This window comes from Filicampus tigris, chromosome 1 (genome assembly GCF_054856515.1).
Source record: "Filicampus tigris isolate MCC_2025a chromosome 1, RoL_Ftig_1.0, whole genome shotgun sequence".
NCBI lineage: Eukaryota > Metazoa > Chordata > Actinopteri > Syngnathiformes > Syngnathidae > Filicampus > Filicampus tigris.
This window is the reverse complement of record NC_141217.1, coordinates 10179317-10202500: the sequence shown is the minus strand read 5'-3', so window position 1 is coordinate 10202500 and position 23184 is coordinate 10179317. Positions and strand designations below refer to the sequence as shown.

Genomic DNA, 23184 nt, shown 5'->3' with positions numbered 1-23184 from the left:
CAGCTGGATAGTGCTAAGCCAACCGTCTCTACAGTCCAGCGTCCAAGTTTGCAAACTCCTTTGGTGCTAGCACGGCGTGAGAGGCCAACAGTAAAGCTACGACAAAGGCGTTGTTGTGGTCGCTAGGATGGGGGGATGTTTTTCTTTTTCATGTCCCCCTAAAAACCCCCCTCTTAGGTGGATGTTCACCGTGTTGGTCCCACACTCCTGCCAGGCCCTGGTTTGAAACCCTAATTTGAAATCCTAACACAAGTTTGAAAGCCTACTTTATGTTTTTTTAGTTATATTTTTTCATTTTCAAATAGCCCTAGAGATACAACTGCAAATGGAGTTCCAAAGTTTAATAAATTAGACACTGATGGCACTGCATTCTGTTTTAAGTCTTTTTTTTTTTTCATCCAAAAATGCTTTGTGGCTGAAAACTGGCAGAATTTTTTTTTTCAAAGGGAGTACCTCAATGAAAAACGGTTGAGAATCACTGACCTAGTAAACATCATATAACACTACATTTTTCTGTTGATTGTTGCCCCCTTGGCATCCATTGCACCCTGGTCATCCTGGAAGGGGGATTCCCCCCATCTGCAGCCCCTTTTCAAGGTTTATACTTTTCCCCAGATGTTTTTTTTCCTTGCCCTACTGTGGGGTTAAGATTGGGGGATATCATTAATATTGTCAACTGTGGGTCTGTGAAACCATTTGAAACTATTTTGTGATTAGGGGCTAAAAAATAAATTTGACATGCCTACTTTACTTTACCTCAATCCCAAACCAATGCCCCTTCCACATGGTCGTAAATAGACATTCGGGGTGCTGTGTGGATGACATCCAACCCAACCTCACACCCACTCAGCTGGATTCCCGGACGCCAACGCCCCATTAGCCAGACCCTCAGCAGGACATATGGGACCTTCATTAAAGAAAAGTGACATTTTACTTGTTTGTGTGCACATATTGCAATCTTTGGAGTTCTCGATCCAACTCAGTCACCCACCCCTCCATCATGTCTCAGTAGTATTGCACTCATAGCGAGTTTCTTCACGCATATCTTGTTAAGAACACTAAAAGTGGCACAATTAGTGGAAAAAAAAAAACCTTTACTCGAAAGACAGTCAAGTGCGTGCTAGAAAATGCATGCAGTGGAACTTTAGGTGGCTATTAAGGATATAGAATAAGCAGCTTTCCAGAGTGGCAAGTACATCTACAGACTGTACAACTGCTTTCCCCCCCACAGGTGCACGTGGGCAGTCTTGGCAGAGAGTCAACGGGGTCTCCTATCCTTGTGACCGAAAATGTTACGTCTGCGACAACACAAGTTACCAAGGTAGAGAATGAAAATGTACAAAGCGAATCATTTAATGTGTACTATTCTGTGTCATACGCTGTCTAACTCACGACAGACAGTGAAAGGGGGCTACTCAGAGACCAGGATTGAAAAGAGGATCATCATCACAGGAGATGATGATGTGGACCAGGAACAGGTGAAGCGCACACTTCAATACAAACAATGGTTATGGCACTGCAGACCTACACTGCCACAACATTGAACTCAGGGATGTGATTCTTCAAAACATGGCATCTGATTTGATCTGGCAGGCTCTGGCCATTGCAATCCAGGAGGCCAAGCAGCAGCATCCAGACATGCAGGTGACCAAGGCGGTGGTTGTCAGGGAAACAGAATCATCCACTGAGGAACGGCATGGAGCAGAGGTACAAGAAGCCATTTTCACTCTTTAAAACTTGCATGCAAGGAGACAGTTTCAAAGGAAACTCATGTCTGGGATAGAAGTGTTTCACCTTAAGTGAGCTCACGTGTAACGTTCCTTATTTGCAAATAATATGCTAACCCATGCAACTCATTTTAAGGTCAAGTATTCACCTAGGGAAAATTGACGTTTTAATGTTTGTATACAAATAGATGGGTCTGGAGTGCCCGCCTACTCATCAAATGTGAAATTACACAACCAAGTAAATCAAATAAAGTTATCTACCCACTTCTGCAAATATTTCTGTGAGAAAGCTGCTATGCACTTACACCTAATTTACATAATGACCACTCCCACTCTGACATTCAAAGCCAGTTTGGCTGGACGAAGTTCCAGAGCGAAAGAGCTGCTTTGACACAGCAACCAAAGCGCTAGCACCTCAAAGGCAAAAGGTAAGCATAGCTGCAATGTTAGCAGGGATTAGCATTGGCGACCATTGTTACCGCTTCTAATTATAAAGTTTTTTGTCAACAATAAGGTGGCGGGTATTTTTGTTTGGTGATGTTATACACCACATTGCTACACTAATAGGCAAGTAAGTGTGTTTTTGTGACCTGGTAATGAAACACAAGTGATGAATGTATTTGAATCTCCATGGAAACTGGCTTTAAGTGTGTGTGTGTGTGTGGGGGGGGTGTGTGGAGGATGGGGGGAATGGTTAAATTTGAATTTCAATTTTCTGGTATTCATAATTAGTGTTTTCTAACATCATTACTTCTGAAATGAGGCACTTGATTGATTTGTGAAGTTGTTGGCAGAGTGCGGGCGGGGTGGGGTGGGGGTTAAAAATGCCATAATTTCTAATTATGGGCTCTGCTTCTACTTGTACAAGAAGTAGGACATCCAGCTGATTGTCGATGGAACAAAAGCCGGGTTTGCTATTGGTCCAGCAATATGAAGGCGGAATGATAGCTTGCTCACTGCATGAGACGGATGTACCCCTAAAACGAGCCAGTTTCACAATGGCAATAAATGTGCTGTAAAAGTACATCACATTCTGCATCATTGGGATTGTTGGATAAAAGCATGCCACAGACAATGATTTTAACTGCATTTTTTTACTACAGTAGTACATATTTGATTAATTTAGTGACTGAGCTCTTAAGTCACTTGCAACCGTAATTTAATATTCCTCATGGAAAGAACTGGGCAGATTTGACCGCCATTGTGAAGTGGTCTATCTAAAGCTCACTAAAGTTTTGGCTCACAACACAAAGCAAAACAAAAAATGTATAAAAAAAAAAAAAAAAAAAATCAACCTAGCATCACTTTGTAACTCCAAAAATTCATTAGTCGGTGCATTTGTAAGCCAACGTACCGCTAAATGTACAATCACAAGCTAGTGCTAAAACAGCATGATGTGGCCTGACAGGCCGTGGCAATAACAGACATATGCTGTTGTGTTTCGTAAAAAACAGTTTAGTTAAAATATTATTTCATTATTTGAAGTCACACGAATATAGACGTTTGCTTTAAAACTACACCTCTCTTCTGTTTCCCCTCCAGTCTTGATTTCCTGAGAAAGCTGTGACCTATCATCCTGGCTGACAAGATCACCGCCCCCCCCCCCACGCCCCCACCCCGCCCATACTCCGTTCACCATCTCATGCCCCTCCCACCAGTGGAAACAGGACTCTTTTTTACTCTAATTTCAGCTTTTCTGATTTCTGTTGAAACACATTTTCATTCTTGTGACCCAGAATGCTTCGGGGGTAATCTTGCAAAGAAAAAAGAAAAGAAAAGAAAAAGATTGGTGGTTCACTAACTTGCCCCTAGAATCCAACAATGTTCGACTTTTATGCTTCAAAGGGACTTTGTTCATTTTTTGTGCCATGGTGGCGCCCTTTTCACCACTCTGCCATCTCACAAAAAGGAATAAGAGATGGTTATATAGTAGTAGAACACCTTGTTCCAAAACGCCTGATGTGTATTCTTCTTCATTAGTAATGCATTTAATAATTTCCGTGACTACTGAAATGGGCAAATAGTTAATGTTCTATCTGCATTGCACTGATTGAGGAGAGTAGTTTTGAATGGAAAAGAACAACACCGCCCTCTGGTGGTGCGTTCATCGCCCAACGTCTAATTTGAGTTTTGGGTTGTACTGTATAGTGTGGTGTGTTTGAATGTGACGAGGAGCAACTTGATGGAGTGTACATTTCAACAATTTCTGTCTTTGGATTTGGGTCTACAAATCAAGTGTTGCTAATGCACTTCCTGTTCACATAATAGTCCAGCATGTTGAAAAAGGGCCTAGTCCCTTCCCTTCTTTCCCAGCCTAAGGAGCTCAACTGCATATTTGTGTAGTGAGTAGATTAAGATCACCACTGGGCTTCTGTAACAGTACTTGAGATCATATTTGCATGGCAATATCCTTGCATTATTGGGATTTAATTGAGTAATGCATTTAAGCCAATGCGAATGGTTTTGATTGCAGATTGTACAAACAATAAAGGGTCAAATTCATCGCAATCCAAATCAGTCGTGTCGTATAAAAGAGGAAATTTAACTTCCTGACGGGAAATGAAGCGTGCTCACCGAAATAAGGTGCAGATTTACCCGGGATTCGTAATCCTAAAGGCCAGTGATTGCAGAGATAATACTGTATACTTCCTCTCACAACTGACCCAGCCTGTATGTTTTTACAATTAATATGCTTCATAAAAATACACATTTTTCTGCCTTCCAGAATGAAAAACAAAACAGAGTACACTCTGATGCAGTTCCACGTTTTATTTATGCTTCATTTCATTTCATGGAGATTGTTGCTATTTATGTTGCAAAGTGCAGCACTCTGATTATAATTTATTTTGACCCTACAAACGTGCAATGTGCCACATATCAGTTCAATAGGATAAGGTTTGTGCAACTTTTTTGTATCAACTAGAAATGTAATAACTGAAGTGCCAGTGTTGACAAGGCCTCAGGACTTGTGTCCCGCATATTCAGAACTTGTGCAAAGGGTTGTAACATGTGACTGATAAGAATTGTTATACGTTTTTTTGGGGGGGTGGGGGGCTGTCAAGCGGTAAGGGAGGTATTAAACATTTACATGCGTGTTGTAGCTCCGTTGTGTGTCGTGAACGGAACGGAAGATCGACCAAATACAAAGCAGTTATGTACCTTGTAGTTAGCTACTGTATCCGGACGAGGTCGGTGAAGACGTGAACTAGTTGCCATGGTTTCGATGGACACTAGCGGGCACCCGCCACCTGAAGAAAGAAAGCCTTGCATCAAAACAGCGCACGCGAGCTCGTCACCTTACCGTCAACCATATTTGATCTTCCAGTACACGTGACAGAAACGTGCTCGTCCTTACCTGGGAGCAACTGCAGATGCTGTGGACCTTTGGACCCTCTGCACTCTTCCTTCCTCAGCAGCTTCATCTCTACTGCAGTGCTTCTCCGTCAAGTCGTGCCGTGTCTTTGCTGTACATTGTACTTGCATTCCTCTCAAACAAATAAACAAGTCAAGATCTTGGCTGCCACTTGCCTTGCCGACTGTAGTTAGGGCACTTGTCAAACCCGAGGCCTCCCACATCATTTTATGTGCACTGTGAAAGCTTGCTGCAAGTTTTATCTTGAATTTAGCTCAGAACTCACTTCTTCTGCACTCAATTTAAAGGGAATGAATGGAGTGGTCTGCCTGTCTCCACAAATGCCAAAAGAAAGAAAAGAGCACCCATGCGCACAGTTCGACTGCACTTTGTGCTAGACTTGCGCTGGCCACGAAAATGGGGCCCGTATAGACAACAGACTACGGCTCACTCTCACATTTACACTCTTTGAGTGGCAACTGAACCAGTGTTGCCTGCACCTTAGTCAGGCAAACATTTTAAATTCAACTGCAAATTGATGCGCAAAATTTGCTGATAACGCTTACACTGCCGGTCTAATCGTTAACTTGACATTTTTAGTATTTAAGCTGTATGATGCATACTTGGGGTTTATGTTGTGTCAAAACATGTGCAGTAAAATGTGAATCGAAAACATTCAATTTCTTTATAGTAGTATACGTAGTTTCTGTCATAAAGTGATAATGGAACGGAACGTGAACACGGGATTTACTTTACAAGTCTAGCATGTGTACCCCTACTTTTTCTTCCAGCAGTTCTAAAATTTAAGATCAGGGGCTACTCTGCTGCTAGTCAAAAAATATTAGTCGGGGGCCCTGTAAAGCACTTGTGTGCATCCCTCATTTTCTAAAAGGAGGACAACCTATTGATGTTGTACTGTAAAAACAAACGATTTACAGTGTTTATCTTTCAATGAAATGTGACCAATGTGTTCTGTTCATACAAAACACAAGCAGTTTTGAATTTTTCCCCCTTGACTAAGTGAAGCAAACCGAGTCAACATTTTTGGTGTACCGTTACAGCACCCTCAATTATCCATTTATGTGCTTTCACTGTTGTAATGGGCAGCCAGAGGACAAATGTGGCCCACGTTGAGACCGCGACTACACAACACTGGCGGGCAACATTTTGGCCATTTGACTTTTTCCTTTGAGGGCTTTTCCGTCTTTTTGACTTCCTCTGAGGTTTCGTTTGTTTTTAGAATTGCATCGCTGAGTCAAATACTCACATAGCCAGTATATAACCCAAGAGCCATAGGTTTCCCACCTCTGAGGTAGAGTACAGCTGTTAAAATTAATCAATTAATTGACAACCAGAAGTAGTATAGAAGAAAAAAAATTATCAACTGTTATTTTAATAACCTTGTGATCATTTAGAGGCATTGTTTAACTTCAAACTGTTCAAATCCTCAAATAACAGTTATTATTCTCAGATTTCTGTAGTCCCTCCTGAGAGCAGACTGATTATCTTTTGTTTAATCAAAATAAGAGATTTGCAAATATCTGCTTTTACTTTGGGAAAACATTGACTGAACCAGTAAATGAATCACTTTCAAAAAGGTTTGAAATATTGTTTGTTTTTTTTGTTGTAGTTTTTTAATCCCTAAACAATACCAAATGAACAACAATATCTGTTAATAAACGGTTTTGTAATACACTTAAATGCAAAATGAGATTGTATCAGATTATTTGAGTAATTGATGGAATGATTGATTCTTAAATTAGTGACAGCCCTAATTTAGAGTACTTAGGATCTGGGGAAATGGAAATCCAACTTGCATTTGTGATCATGTACAGCAAATGCATCACTCGAGGCCATATATCAAAATAAGATCACTGATTCAAAACAATACTGCATGTGTAAATACTACCTCAAATTACATTCAGAAATGGCACGTTTCACTTCTGTTAAATTGTAAATGTCCAATTTTTTTGTTAATATAAATAAATATGAAACACACTAAATCAAATTCAATAAAATATTGAAAAACACAAGAAAGGTGTCAATATACACAGGAAACTAAAGTAAACGTTTCGATCAAAGAAAGAAAATAAATTGTATAGTACAGAAATGAAAATCAAATCAAATATGAGACAGGTATTTTCTTCGGGTACTCCGGTTTCCTCCCACATTCCAAAAACATGCATGGTAAGTTGATTGGACTCTCTAAATTGCCCCTACGTGTGATTGTGAGTGCAGATGTTTGTCTCTGTGTGCCCTGCGATTGGCTGGCAACCAATTCAGGGTATCCCCCGCCTACTGCCCGAAGACAGCTGGGATAGGCACCAGCACGCCCCGCGACCCTTGTGAGGAGAAGCGGTATCGATAATGGATGGATGGATGAGACAGGTATCCCATTAACATGATACAGTATGAGAGACTTCCTGGTCATATAATATACAACTACTCTGGCCTGTTGGATGTTGTATATATTTAAAAAAAAAACACAGTATCACTAGAAAACACATTTTTGGGGTATTTGGAAAACTTTATTACTATTTAGATTTTTCTTTAGCAAACATCCTAAAATGATTGCGCCTCAATGGGAGAGACGTATAACATCACAATGTATCGCTCAATTAGTTTTGTTCCAATGGCATTTTCTTGACATTTTCTTAATATTGTGAAGTTCCTGTGCAGAGAAAAGAGGTGAAGGTCTTGAACGCAGCTTCAAGAGAGTGTTGGCTATATAAAGACCAGGAAAGCGTCACCTACATTTCAAGACAACTTTCATTAGTTAAGAGGAAGTGACCGAGGAGGAAAATGGCATCATGTTTATTAAAAACTTGTTGAACCATCCGAACGTCCAGCAAATTTGCCAATCCCAATCTGATCACAGCAAATGACAAATCATTCATATTCATATGCAGTAAATAACTGAGCATTGCCCCAAAGTACGTACAACACACAATACAACGTGGAAAATTAGGAGCATAAATGAATGGAACTGCTGAATAACAACAACGACAACAACAACATGGATCCTAATTAGAAGACTTAAGGCTCAGTTGGGACCTGAGGATTCCATACATCGAGTGTACAACTCTCAGTTTGCCGTCATTATGCACTTGGTGAGGAGGGAATATGGAGGAGGAAGGTACGACATCGATTTAACAGCGCTCGCACCATCAGCAGGTTTGGCCTTGTCATGTCTATAAATCACAACTTTGGTTCCAGTTTGTTTGATGGCTGATGGGATGCAGCCTAAAAACAAAAAAAGCATCAATAAGACCCAGGTGAAGTCACACAAGTCCCAAATTGGGGTTTGTCAAAAAGCAAAGGGCTACCTTGTTTCGCCCGGGATCAGCAACTATTCATTTTTTTTGTGTTCCAAAACACAGTCTAAATGGAGCAAGAGGAATTTTATCGTTGAGCTCTCTTAACTAGAATGTCACTCGTTTCAGTTTTTCTTTTAAAAGTTCTTCTTGTCCCCGTATGCCAGAGAGAAAATCCAGGAAAAGTTCACGAGTACACAACCTCCAATACATGACACAATCCATATCTTAGAAGTTAGGAAAGAACAAAAAACATCCAGAAAGGCTGAAGGTCAATTCCTGTCACCTAAGTGCCTTCTTAAAGGGCCGGTTCCTTTCAACGACTCCTTAACAGAGGATGAAGCGCGTTCTTCACAGGTCGATCTTTTGCAGCTAGAAGAGGACAAAAGACACATTCGGGTGGCAAGCAGGTGTGAAAGACGAGACGAGGCTCCCTGGCCCTCCCCTCGCCGCTCGTCTTGAACCTTCTCACTGTCTTGATGTTGTGCTGCGGCGCTGACTTCCTGCAAACATTGGTCATAGCACGGTCCGGGCTGTGAGGATGAGAGCGGCAAGGTTGACCACAGGAAGCGGTGAGGACACTGAGGCGGCTCCTCTGGCGGTGGATTCTTTAAAAAAAAAAAAACACACACACACGCACACACACACACAAACACATGCATGAAGGAACTTTTCCTACTCAACATCTGGGATAAGATCTAACGCAAGAGCTGTATTGAAGATGTTCAAAGATAACAATCCTTCTTATAGTTTGCCCTTTTCATGTAAATAAATACGGTGATCAAAATATTAGAAACAGCTTCCAATATGTTGCAGGACAATCGTATAGGGTAGTCAAATTGTGTGAATTTTCCAAGTTGGAAACTTTCTCAACTCAACTTTATACAGCACTTTAAATCGACCAGTGCTGCACATCAATCATACAATAAAATAATACAGTGAAAACAGTAAATAAAACGAATGAGTAAATATGTATATACATTTTTATCAATTAGAATTAATTGACAATTTATCAAGTCATTCACCAATCAATTCATCAATCAATTAATACCAACACAAATACAGCAGACACCATAAGACAATGCAGTCTCAATGCAGTCGAAAAACGTGTTTCGAATGATGAATATGATACCTTTCCAAAATTAACCTCCTTAGCTCCCAGTGGAAATTTACCAGAGGTCTACCCCTTTCAACCCTAAACATACAAACGCCTCCCTGACAGATGGAACTGAGCATTATTATCTTTGTGAAGACTGAGTTTGTTTAATTATTATCATTTTTTTAAAATCCCATCTTGGAGAGGATCCCGTTCGATGGCGCAAGTATCAGAAAGCACGCGCATGTGATGAGACGTGTTGCTTGAGCCATTGGGTGGCACTAGCGTGTCAAGCATAATATTACAGACACCAGCCGTTGAAAGATACAGCTGCAAATAAAACAAATAACACTTTGTAACAAGTAAAGCACATTATATACACGGCGTCCTTCGAAGTAAGTTTGCGAATCATTTTTGTACTGCTGCCTGTGGAACTGTAGATAGATAAACCTGACTCCGCTCCTTACTTACAATATCTTAAAGAAGCTTTGGAAAGGTTTTTGAGAAACAGTTCAAGAAACAATTGGATGTCTTCGATTCCCTGCAAAATACTACATCACCTGAATTTTCTTTGGGATCAATATCGTATGCATATTTGTGGTGAAATCAAACGCTTGTGGCGCTTCTCTCTGTAACATTCCAAACTGCCTCTTTTAAGGGCTCTTGTTATGTTTTGTTTGAGGGGGAAAAAAAAAATGCCCCACGTCCATTTATGGTAAGGAGCAACACTCACTGACATGCACTTGACATTTGTACATACACTCCACACTCAGCTCTCGTTTCCAGTTAAATAATTTCATGTGATGCAGCAACCGCGACGGGAAATGTCCTGTTTGCATGTTTCATGTATCATACATCAGGAGACTGTCCAACCTGCTATCTTGGGGATTGTAATCTGGCGACTGCTGATGCCCTCCCCGCCTTCGCTGAACGGTTTGATCTGGATGACGTAGTCTTCGTTGACGGGCAGCGACAACTCTAAGGACGTGGTGTTGGTCTCCACCACACTGGGACGGCTGTGTTTGTCCTGGCTGTACATCACCTACGGCATGAACACAATATCATCTCGCTCACTTCCTGCACACTGAAACGTAGGGACAGTCGACGAGGCTAAAGTGAAGTTCGCCGGACAACTCATTAGGAACCCCTGCACAATCGAATGCAGCGTTTGCCGACCTTTTCAGTCAAGGCGCAAAATTGACATTAGAAAAATGTCAAGGCACACCACCAAACCAAAATACCAAAACAAAAAAAGGATATCAACTGAAATAATGATAATTTAGTCTGAATTTACTCACAAATTCACAGTGTGAAATGCCAAAGTCCGGTCTAAATAGGAAAGTAGTACAGTTTGGTGTCAAGGAAGTAAATTACTTTTGCTTTGTAGGAGTAGGGTCGGAGATAGATTTAACCTGGGTTGTTAGTGGAAATTGAATGCATTTTCCCGTAATATTCCAAATGAAATGATCTGTCAGCCACAAAATGATGTAAAATGAGTTTGAAATGATGTTGAACACTTTTTGGGGTCATAGTTTATGGTATATTTACAGTGGAAACTATTCATTTAGGCAATTGGAAAAAAAAAAATTGGGGGGGATATCACTTATTCATGGTTTTTCACTGTTAGCAGCAACGCTCGGTCCCTATTCGCTGGGGATTACTCGGGATTATTTCATTGTATGAATTGCAAAAGGTGGATACACGGGTTAAATGCATTTTTCTACCTTCGAGTGGACGAGCATTTAAATAGTTCTGCCTATCACTCGTTAAATAGGAGAATGTCATGGAATTTTTTTGAGCAGTAATTGCCGACCCAGACGATCGCGGGAGCTCTGAAAAGTGACGGCAGTAAGATATACAGTATGTTCGTAAACAATGGCAATATCGATGGCTTTCTAACAGAAATGGTAATTACCACTCCATTTTTTTTTAACAAGTGCTTCTCTTGCACACACACTTTACTGTTTTGATCGAAGATGTAAAATAACGATTAATAGCCACGTGTCTAAGGTCTCAAATTCTTTTGGAATGATGTTTCTATTTGCTACAGGGGCTGAGACATCAATTATTTTGTAGGTGTTGAATTTCTGGGAAAACTTCTGGTTTTAGAGTGTGATTCCATAGTCGCCAGTAGGTTTTGGGGAGATGTTGAGACAGGCGCTTTAGGTCTTAATGGGTTAAGAGTTATTATGATAGTGATACTTTCCCGCAACACAACTGACGATCTCTACCGACGCACTAATGTGCTGCGCCACACCGGGTGCGAATCACTTGTCTAATGTGGCTGAATACAGGAGCTGTGTCAAAAAGACAGAGACAAAGCAGTTTTTGTCAGAGAGGTATTCACTAATTATATTATTGAGGTATTGGCAGAACTGCCCTTTGACAATTCTCATTATGATGCGCTGCATTTTTACACAGAAAACTACAACTGCAATAACGAAGACAGTCAAAGCAATACAGTACATTTGTCAGAATGAGTCACTTGACAACTCAAGTGTCTTTCCCATCACCTTCTAATAATGTAACCAACCATAAGAATATAAATTAACCCCCCCCCCAACCCCCGTTGTGTTTTACTTCCTGTCAGTCTTTGGGCTAACCTGCTGCTGTCTTCTCCCGCAGCCAATCAGCTCTTTTCTTGCCCTTGCGTTCCACCGAGATCTCTCAGACTGTGTCAATTACATTTTATTTTTACGCTTCCGCCCGCATTGAATCGCTACTGAAGTAGTGTTGAGCCTATTCTCTTGTTGGTAAAAGTGCGAGGCTACACTCATTACCTTATAACCCGTAACTTCAGACTCATTGTCCAGAGCGTGTACTTGATCCCAGTGCAGGATGACCTTGGAGTTGGAAGTGTTCCACATGATTTTGACGGGGGCCTGACTGGGCGCTAGAGTGGGAGGCAGAAAGTTGGAGAGGGGAGGAGTAGAGGCGGTAGTGAGGGGATAAAAACAACAAGGCAGCCAATCAATAAACATTAAAGTCAAGAACCAACTCAGCATGAAGGATATTTCTCATCAACAGTTGAACAGTGACTCAGGTGGTGCAGAAGCAGTTGGCTTTATTTGCTTTTGAGAGGGATGAGGTGAAGAGGCACCTCGCTTAACAAAAAACACTGCGATTGTTATTTGCTCTTTTTGACGCATAGATTATCAACCAACTATCCAGGCCAAATGTAACGTATATAAACAGCTGTTAAACGCACCAGATTGGCTCAGTTCTGATGCAGTCATTTTGTGACCAGCAAAAACTTGTCAAAACAACCTGCACGGTGTGGCTCAACACTGACTGCCAGATCCTCTTCAAGCATAATTTGCATTATGGAGGAGACGGTCCATTAAATTAGCTACATAATAAACCGACAACATAGAAGGTGGTGGACGATTTTCACTTCTGCTGGCTGGCTGCAAAACTAATGCAGTCAAACAAGAGGTAGTAAGGAGTCAAAAAGGGCTACCACAAAAATCACACACACACACGCACACCAATGGACACAATGTTTTGTTCTAAAAGGAGTTCTTACGAGGTTTTTTAGTGGTGACATTGACAATGCTGCTTTGTGGACCCACTCCAGCACTATTATAAGCCCGCAGAGATATCAAATAGGTGCTGCTGCCCTCCAGATCCCTGATGTGCACTTTAGTCTTATTCCCCACCGTCCGAATCACATTGGCTGCCTCCTGCTTCTCCTTTACCCCCCAGTACTGCAACTGAAAACACACACACCGCAATACAAGACACACGTTATTGTTCCGCATCTGTAACCCACATATAGGGCTGTGCATCGTTTGAATTTGGACGATTCCGGTTCCAATTCCGGTTCTTTGATTCGATTCTGGTTCCTAATGACTCTCGATTCCGATTCTTAACAAAAAAAAAAAGGATTTATTTTTGGACCAAAAAAAACACATGAACTTCTCTGTTCTTCAATTTCATGAACTTTACCATGGATTATTCAAAGGGCTGGTTTTAACGAGTATATTTATTTTAATACATTTTTTTTGCATTATTATTTAGTATTATTTTTCACATGAGCTTTATTTTTCAGAAGTTCAAGACAGTGCACCAAAGCAACTGTTAGTGAAAGCATGCTACTGAACGCCAACGGCAACAGCTTCGGCGGCAGGAGCCCAGGGCTGCGCGCCGTGCCCGCACACCCTTTTAAAAAAGCAGTCGTACTTCGTTCCTAGCTCTTCCGCGCGGCTAGCTAGGAATCGAAACTTAGCACCGATATTCTAAAATCTGAACGGTTCCAGGAGAACCGGAATGATGGACCCGGTTCTAATCGATGCCCGGTTCTCGGTGCCCAACCCTACCCACATATAGACAGTATATGGAACCATGTACAGTGTATCCGTAAAAAAATAAAGGACTGTTGTCTTCATCGATATACCAATGGATAAATTAAAGTCAACTACAGAGCAAGAAAAAGCTACAAGTTGTTGATTTACTGGATACAGTTGCTATTGTGTGGGCGTGTGCTGGTATGACCTCATATCCTAGAATGCGTCTGCGGTTGTTGCTCCAGGCCAGAGGCTTCCAGGTGATCTCCACCGCAGATGCTGAGATGCTCTTTGCCTTCAGCCTCCCTGGTGCTCTGCTGGGCTCTGAAATGTACACAAAATGGTCCACACGTATACTTGCTTCACCCCATTTTTATTTTTTATTCACTTTATTATTATCATAATGATTATTATTGTGTATAGTTATAGAAAAAAAAAATCAAATAGCACACATATAATGGTTACTATGACGATGACATTTGGATGAGCACTTTGACATTCGAACATTCTCTATCTTTGCTAGTTTGCATAGTGCAGCAGCTTGAGAACGTTTATGAAAAAATATAACGCAATAATAACTTGAATGGAGAGCAGGAAACTGCAGGAAAAAAGGTTCTTTAGGTGTACTCACATTGTGTAACTTAGTACAGCCCTTTATAGACCTAACAAAATAAACACGATCTGGAAAGGTTTTCTGATCAGAAGTTACTTGTACAAAATGGAACATACAATTCCTCTTTTCAAAGGTTATTCATGACACTCAAATTGATTCACAACAAAAGATTGATTTGGCTAGACCAAATGTATGGACGTAAGGTAAAACGATTGTATTTTCTTAGCTGTCCAAAGGATGTGGTGAGTTGTGCGTTGTTATGCAGCACAATGTGTCGTCACCCTTGTTATTTGGTTGTTAGTTGGTCCAAAAAAACATGGACCGTGCCAAGTCTTTGCCCCCACTAGTTGAGCTTCACTAGCTTAGCTTTGCCATAGGCACGAGTTCAAAGTGGCATGTCTTATCTACCTAGCGTGTGTTCAGAAATTCAATCCGACGCATAAAGACGACTCAGAGTGGCAGTGTTCTGAGAGGCGGAGTGCGGTCCCTTTCTATGAATTAACAAACACACCCGTGTTGTTGTTGTTGTTGTGACTGCTGAGACTACAGTAAACATTAGCAACTCTCTTTCAGTAACGCCACGAATGAAATCATCAACTTCAGAGCACATTCCAACAATGCTCTTGAGTTTCCGAGCACGCTCCAAGCATATTTTCGAACGCACCCCTATCTATGGCACCAACCCACCTTGGAAAAACAATTGTCATGTCTTTGGGTAATTTGCTCCCCTTCATAGTAGCGCTAGCTGGTTCTTCCATTGCATGCAGTGCTATGATGGTGAAGTGAGGGGGGGGGGGGGGGAGAAGAGTACTGTGGTAGTGTTTAGAATCAGCTGGGAAATGAAAGAAGCACACCTTTTTTCTGCCTTCCACTTTTCACCTCAAGTCCCACCCCCGCTCCGCTCCTTGGTGAGCAAATGCGCAAAAGAATCTAGTGCGTGTTTAATATTTTAAGTTTGCATGCGCACCTGCATACCACTTGTGTCCACCGCTACGAGATCATATTAAAACTTTTGTTTTTCTTTAAATACAACTCTTCCTCATGGTGTGGTGTGTGACGTCTTCGAGTTTAAGCGTTTTACTGTTTCTCAGCATTCGGTAAGCGCATATTGTAATAAAAAATGATCACTGAAAAAAATCAGAGATTTATTGGGAGTTTGGGTGGGTGGGAACACTGGAGGCAGGGTGATATATTGTGATCATATTGAATACCTACAGATGAATATTTTGTCCATAACGCCCGGCCTTAATATGCATTATAGAAAATCAATCAATGCATTATAAAAAGTCAATGCAATTTTTTTTTTTTTTTCAAGAATATGTTCTATGTAGGCCCACTAGTTGAAACAAGGCCTTCTGATAAATATTGCGTTTGTGGAATAAGTGTTAATCCACTTGTTTTTAGCCATCTCTGGGGGCGGCCATTTTGTCTTCTGTTGACTGAAAATGACATCACAGCTGCTCACAACGACCAATCACGGCTCAGATTCAGAAAACAGGTCATCCGTGATTGGTCGTTGTGAGCAGTTGTGATGTCATTTTCATTCGACAGAAGCCAAAATGTCCACCCCCAGAGAGGGCTAAAAAGGAGTGGATTTTGCTGCTTAACTTATATTCCACAAACGCAAAATTAATCAAAATGCCGTGTTTGAATTAGTGGGCCTGCTAGGAACATATTCTTGAAAAAAAATATGTTTGGGTTGACGTCCGCTTTAAAGACGTTTATCAACAAAAAGAGAGAAAACAAGAGTACAGAAGCAACAACATCATTTATGTGTGCGTATTTCATGGGTAGAAGGGGAGGCCCCAGATGTTTTATGTTTTCTGATGCGAGGCTCACTGTCACACACTACGCACCACTAATCTGATGCTACATACTGTGCAGTTATGTGTGTGCGCATTTGTTTCTCTACACTTGTTGTACACACCTTCCTCCGCTGAGTAGATGGTAGCCACTGGACTAAAAGGCCCTTCTCCATTGTTGTTGTAAACCCCGACTTTGATTTGGTAAGATGAGTAAGGGGGGATGCTCTCATTCTTGAAGACATATCTGGAGGCGTCAGGGGATGTGACAGCAGCCTGCATCCAGCCCTGTGCGCCCAGTGGGCGGAAAGCCACCACATAGCCAAAACCGGGGCCGCTCTGCAGCTCCTCTGGAACAGGCTTGGGAAGGATAAGATGACTCACAGGGATGACTCAAGAAAGTGATCTTAAAGGTTATTGGTACCAAAGCAAATACACCACTGGAATTAGGGCTGCTTGATTAAGCGATTTTGAACCGTAACCGAATTTCTGGATAAACCTATGTTAAAAACGTTCAAATCGGCACGTTCTATTTTGTTATTTTTGGTGTATCTAAGCCACCGTAGTTTCCTCTGCATTTCCGCTTCCTCCCACGAGCGCGCAGTGCAAAACAATGACAACATCCATGGCTACAGGCAATTCTGCTATTTGCTCAGCCAAGTGAGCGTTTAGTTAATAAATCGGGCAAAAATAGATCTGTAGTGTAGTGTGTGCCCCGCATGTACAATACAACCCGTGAGTAAGTAATGTCTGAAAGGCGTCCCTATTTTTCTCCTCTACAACAGACCTCTGGTCCAGTCCTGACTATGCATCCGTACTTAAGCTTGACAGATCATTGTATTATTGAGTGGCAGTTTTGCACTAATCATTGATTAATGTTTAAGTAAGACCAGGGAGAAAGGTGAAAGGCTAGTCACAGACTGTTTGGTTTACAGACTTGACTGTCTACCTTCTCTCATGTTGATGATTTCGTTTCAGATGGTATATGCACTTTCTTCTTTCATTATTGGTTTAATTAAGAACAGATCTGAAATCTATTGTGTAAGTAAAATGCTGTTAATCCCAATGGATTGTTCTGTGTGCATTAAGTTAAATGGACTGCCATTTTGAGTTCAAAGAAAGAAAAATGAAGTTTAATCAAAAGACATTCAAAATACTTCATTTTTCATTATTTTTTATTTTACAAAGAAATCGTAATCGTAATCGTAAAATCGGGTTTGAAAGAAAATAATTGGGATTTTCTTATTAGGCAAAATCGAACAGCCCTAACGGGAATATAGAGGAATACAGTTGAAGCTGAAATTACAAGTACTTATCACCCTGCATAGGTAGTTTCATGCTGAGCAGAAAAAATTATGTGATTGTTCCGACAGGCCTCGAGTGGTAATCTTTATGTTGCAGTTCACAGAAAAAAAAAAATTACAGAATGTGCAAAAATGTCTTTCAGGAAAACACAAGCGAGTCCACTTACTCGGAAAAAAAAAAAAGACTTAGTTTACCTCCCAAGTGATGACCAGTTCTGAGCGTCCCCCTCCACCACCATTCACTCGAGCCGGAGTCACCGTGGGAACTACAAGTATATGAACAGAGAGGATTAGATGCCTTGTGCGGCAAAAAAATAAAATAATATATACACACACTCTCCTCAATCATGTTTTCATAAGTACAGTCAGATTAAGCTATTTCATGCATTTTCAAACAGAAATGTAGTTATTGTACTGTATGTGAAATTCATTCAGTATACCCACCAACTGAAATTTCAATGTATTCATCTATTTACTCTTGACATTTTCTCTTCGGAAAGGCAAGTGAACCTGCCGATGGTGCCTGACATCAGCAGCAGTGAACTTTTATATACTGTACTGTAGTCTGCACGAGCAAGTGGCACAATGGAGTTCTTTCAGGAGATGGAATGCTGGGCTTTATGTGTTTTTGTGTGTGTGTTTTCTTTTTTCTTTTAATCAGCATAGCTACTGGATAAATGTACTGTTGATGCTCTTTGGAGAAATTGATTGAGTCTGAGTAAGTTGTGGTACATACGCGTGTCCTTGGTGCGAGCCTTTCTCGAGGCTTTGCTGGGCTCTCCTGTTCCGATGCTGTTGGTGGCCAGTACTCTGAACTCGTACTCCACCCAGGGATTCAAGTCAATGACAGTGGCTGTCAGCTGCTTTCCCCCGAGCAGCTCAGGAACTAAAAGACATTACACCAAATTACCTTTCATCAAAACCCAGAAGAATGCGCCCCTGAGATGTCACTGAGGTATTTACTCGTTTTATGTTTTCTTTTCTTTTTTTTTTTTTTTTTAATCAGTTGAATGAAAGCAACCTACCGGTGGTAATTGCTTGCCACCCGAGAGAGAAAGGAGACCTGGCCTGGATGGTATAGCTGAGAATCGGGCTGTGGTTGTCCATCCCGGGCCCCCAGGTCAAAAGTGCTGTGGTCTCTGTCATCTCAGTCACTTGACAGTCCACGGGGGGCCCCGGAGGACCTAGATGCAAGGGTGTGATATTACTTTCCAAAGGAGCAATGTGAGAAAACCGAGTCACTGTTCAGGGACTACTCTTTTTTTACGTATTTGTATAATACTATTACCATTAAATTCTATTGCTTCATTAAAGTGTTACTTTGCATATGTTTTAATTAGGAAAAGGAAAAAAAAAATCATCGTAGCAATCATTAACATTACATCACTAGTGAATCAACATTCACACAAAACATTTTTGCAATGTGTATCATTTTTTTCCAATAAATATAAAGTATGCTGACATTATGAGCACCAAAGACTAACTCATATAATCTGTCCTAGACTCCCAAATCAAATCACCGGTTCAATTCCCTCTCTTCTCTTCACCGAGAAGTACATAAAAATGATGTTAACTTCAGGACCACTGTGGGCATTGCCGTTGGTCAATTTTTGGAAAAGATTGCTGCAAGCGTCTGCAAAGTCATTAAATACAGGGGAAACGTCACTAAGTCAGCCGAGGACACAATTCAAGGCTCTTGCTCACTTGTACTGCCCACACACTTGCTCATCAAAATCAAAGCAAACCATATTTACCATTTTTCAATTTTTTATTTGGACTTCATGAATACAACGAAGGACGATCAGAGACTGCGGATGAGCCGGCTATGTCTTTGGTCGTCAAGGGATAATTACAGAGAGTAATTGTGTAATCATGCCTTTGTCCATGTCAATGGGTTCAGTACATGGATCAGTCCTTTTAGGAGCTCGGTGCGAGGCTTCTGTTTCCCGTTGACCACGGCTGAGGTCCTCAACAGTCCATAAAGGTCCAAAAAGGTCCTAAAAGGAGACCTTTATGGACCTTTGAGGACCTCAGCCACAGCCAATGGGAAACGGGAGCCTTGCCGCGGTCATTGAAGCCGCACCACGAAAATAGATGATAGATAATTACATAGACGGAAAAAAGGGGCATCCGACTATGCTTAGTCCGACTATTTAAAGTGGAAGTCAACGCAAACATATTTTTTTTCAAGAATATGTTCTATGCAAGCCCACTAGTTGAAACAGGGCATTGTGATAAATATTGTGTTTGTGGAATAAGTGTTAATCCACTCATTTTTAGCCATCTCTGGGGGCGGCCATTTTGTCTTCTGTCAACTGAAAATGACATCACAACTGTTCACAACGACCAATCATGGCTCAGATTCCGAAAACAGGTCATCCGTGATTGGTCGTTGTGAGCACTTGTGATGTCATTTTCAGTCGACAGAAGCCAAAATGTCCGCCCCTAGAGAGGGCTAAAAACGAGTGCATTTTGCTGCTTAACTTATATTCCATAAACGCTAAATTAATCAGAATGCCGTATTTCAACTAGTGGGCCTGCTGGGAACATATTCTTGAAAAAAAACATGTTTGGGTTGACATCTGCTTTAAGTTTGCGTCTATCGTTTATCACCTACAAAATGGGCATCCGTCATAGGCGGACAGACGGAGCGCTGTGCCACATAGGCGGAATGCCCAGCTCTGCTAACAAGAGTGTTTTCCCCTTGCCCTCAATAATTACTGTATATTCATCTTCATTCTAAGAATCAATTATATTGCCACAGACCTCTTATCAATTGTACAGTAACGGCCTTGTCTAAACAAAGGGAAAAAAGCGCCATGGAAAAGAGGAGGAAAACCAAATGAAATGCAAAGGATGTAAAAGCAGCCTAACAACACTCCAGCACGGTGATGCGTAGATTTTCTCTCATTCAAAACTTTTCTCTCTCTCCTATACAATACTGTCTTTCCTTCTAAATTATACATACTGGAGTATGAGATATCTTACCTCTGACCACTACGTCAGTGGCAATAGACACACTGTCCACCTTGGTCTGAACCGCACATGTGTATTTCCCAGCATGCCTTAGCTGAATATTGCGGATCATTATGTCCCCAGCGGAGCGCTGTCAAAACATTGGAGATTAATTACTTAAAATAAAACTGCTGTTTTTTTTTTTTATGGCATCCAATTCATGAATGAGATACTATATAATACATACATATGAATATAACGAATTACACAGGCAATATTATTAATCTCAATTGAGACAAGCCCAGTTTCAATATGATATGCTGCCGAATGCAGTCCTGCAAGTGTGATTTGTAATAACGCCTTGATTACCCTCTCAGCTCATCAGTACAGTTGCTCTCAGTAAAAGATAAAGAATTTACAATATGAATGTGAATAGTTGTTGCCGTACGATTTGTTTTCAATCTGTTGCTTAAAGAGTTGAGGCACCCCAACACACAACCTAATTAGCGCTAGCATGAACGCATCAGACTGAAAGTCAAAGCCAAAGTGCTGCTATTGTGAAATGAATTGAGTTGAGTTCACTGAAAGCATATAGCGCTGGAACCGCAAGGGTGAGTTTTTAATTAAAAAAAACAAAAAACAAAAAAAACGGTCAAACAACGGCTTGTAACTCAAAAGTGCAAAGATTAAACATAATGACAACTAATCGATTATCAAAAAAATCACTAATTAGTTTTCAATTCAATCAATGAATCGGTTATATAGCTTATTTAATTTAAAATTGTCTCACTAAATACTGTATTGTCAACTTTCTGTTGTTCTCTATGAAAGTGGACTCATTATCTTTGTGTTGAATTAACCCTTTCATGCACAGTGGTTACTACATTGGACAGCTATTTAAAAGTTGCTTTCGCCTATATTTAGTAATTTGAAAAATATATTTATATTTTAAATAATTACATCAAATCATAATTAATTCATGAAAGGGTTAAAATATTTTTTTAAATTTAGATTAATTAATATAGACGAAAACAACTTTTAAATAGCTGTCCACTGTAGTGACCATTGTGCATGAAAGGGTTCAAATAAAAAAAAAAAAATTGTCTTTACTTTGGAAAACAATAATCCACATTTTTGCCCACTTTCTGACATGCTACGAACCAAAACAGTAACTGAACCATAATTACTTTATGTTTGCGCATTTTCTGCAGTCAACATGTCATGTTTTTGAGTCAAGGGATGGAACTTAAAATTTATCTGATTCATTGATTAATCGTCAGATTCATCAATTATCAAAATAATCGTTAGTTGTAGTCCTACTCGAAATACTTGTAAGTCGGGTCACTCATAACTCAAAGCATCATCGTAATAAGACCACACACTGAAACATAAAGTATATTGTACATCATATACAGCATGTATACATTTCCAAGTACAGTAGCAGCTGCACCCATTAGAAAAGGAGGCCTTTTGCAGTACCGTTTTAATAATACACCTGAAAACACAACATAACATGTGGTTTCATTTATTATTATATTCTAGACTGAACAGTTATTGTGGGAGCTTTCCTCTTATCCTCTACTCAGTATGAGCTATTTCCCACAGTGTGTTAGTGAGCTGAATAAAGGGGGTCAAGGGTTTAAATGAACTGCAGGGCAGCACACATTACTGGGCTACTATTGCACATGATCACGTTGAATGCAAAAAAGAATAGTAAAAATAAAGAGGGAATGATGAAGCGCATCAGAATTGCTTATCTTCTTTCGGAGACAAACATTGTTATACTTTGTAGATGATCAAGTACAGTATGCTTGGCTGCACACCGCATAATGAATTAACTGGTTGTTGCTCTTGTCGATGGAGGGGGTCTTATTACCAGCTGAACAGGCAACCGCAGAGCCCCAAACACTTATGTGTATGCCTCTAATAAGCAAACAATGAATACGCTGCTCCCTGATGTGTGGGATAAATTAATCTGTAAACTGATAAGAGATGGAATTAGTAGAGCTTTTTTTTAATATATAATGAAGACCAGTTCTCTCAAGAGACACTTTAAACTACAGTTAAGTAAGATGCGGTCAAAGATACTTGGCTGTATTTGATAGCCCACCCCTACCGTTTATGTGCGTGAGTCATTTCTTTTGTACGTGGCTTTGTTACTGACACAAAGGATTTAAACCTACCCCCCCGACTCTTTCAAAATAAGCCCCAGCGCTGCCAAAGTGGATGAGCTGCTCATTGAAGAACCATGTGAACTTGAGATCCAGCGAAGGGTCATGATACACCTGGCATGGCAGCACAATGCTCTCCCCCACTGTCACGTCCAAATGACCAGCAGGGCTTGTGATCACGGTTGGCTCTGGAAACATGGAGCACTGGTTCAGAAAAATACTCAATAGTATGTTTTTCCTTCACTCATGTTTTACACCCTATTTTGCATGACTTTTTGAGTATGGATGTAAATTGTCCTCTATCAGATGTGTACTCTTCTTCTTTATGCTCCATAAACATTTTACTGCGACTGAAAAAAACAAAACAAAACAAAACATGTCTTCCTTTTTTTTTTTTTTTTTTCTTTTAGTCCTGCCCTAGATATTCAGCCAATTCAGAATAAATTATATTTGGTCTGTCAGTGAGCAAACATTGTACCTCTTATGTGAGTTTCATAAATTAAGGTGCATTCCCATATGTCACTATACTGCTGCAGTGGCAAAGAAGAAAAATAAACTCTGCCT

At 40.6% G+C, this 23184-nt stretch overlaps 2 protein-coding genes across 4 annotated transcripts in view; one reads left to right on the top strand and one right to left on the bottom strand.

The window, feature by feature from the left end:
* The window catches only part of LOC147152710 (band 4.1-like protein 1), a 64166-nt gene extending 58916 nt beyond the window's left edge, over window positions 1-5250 (top strand). For both annotated transcript variants that reach the window (XM_086051514.1, XM_086051522.1), the window contains 4 exons: window positions 1232-1321; window positions 1398-1478; window positions 1594-1707; window positions 3270-5250. In XM_086051514.1, coding sequence (XP_085907640.1) covers window positions 1232-1321; window positions 1398-1478; window positions 1594-1707; window positions 3270-3275 — 291 coding nt within the window. In that variant the 3' untranslated portion in view covers window positions 3276-5250. The remainder of the gene's footprint in view (window positions 1-1231; window positions 1322-1397; window positions 1479-1593; window positions 1708-3269) is intronic.
* A 2627-nt stretch (window positions 5251-7877) lies between these two features.
* cntn3a.1 (contactin 3a, tandem duplicate 1) overlaps window positions 7878-23184 on the bottom strand; it is a 111146-nt gene continuing 95839 nt past the window's right edge. For both annotated transcript variants that reach the window (XM_086051493.1, XM_086051502.1), the window contains exons 13-23: window positions 22633-22808; window positions 20483-20600; window positions 18520-18678; window positions 18231-18380; window positions 17690-17760; window positions 16316-16550; window positions 13984-14099; window positions 13016-13202; window positions 12270-12382; window positions 10363-10531; window positions 7878-9001 (exon numbers count right to left, since the gene is read on the bottom strand). In XM_086051493.1, coding sequence (XP_085907619.1) covers window positions 8910-9001; window positions 10363-10531; window positions 12270-12382; window positions 13016-13202; window positions 13984-14099; window positions 16316-16550; window positions 17690-17760; window positions 18231-18380; window positions 18520-18678; window positions 20483-20600; window positions 22633-22808 — 1586 coding nt within the window. In that variant the 3' untranslated portion in view covers window positions 7878-8909. The remainder of the gene's footprint in view (window positions 9002-10362; window positions 10532-12269; window positions 12383-13015; window positions 13203-13983; window positions 14100-16315; window positions 16551-17689; window positions 17761-18230; window positions 18381-18519; window positions 18679-20482; window positions 20601-22632; window positions 22809-23184) is intronic.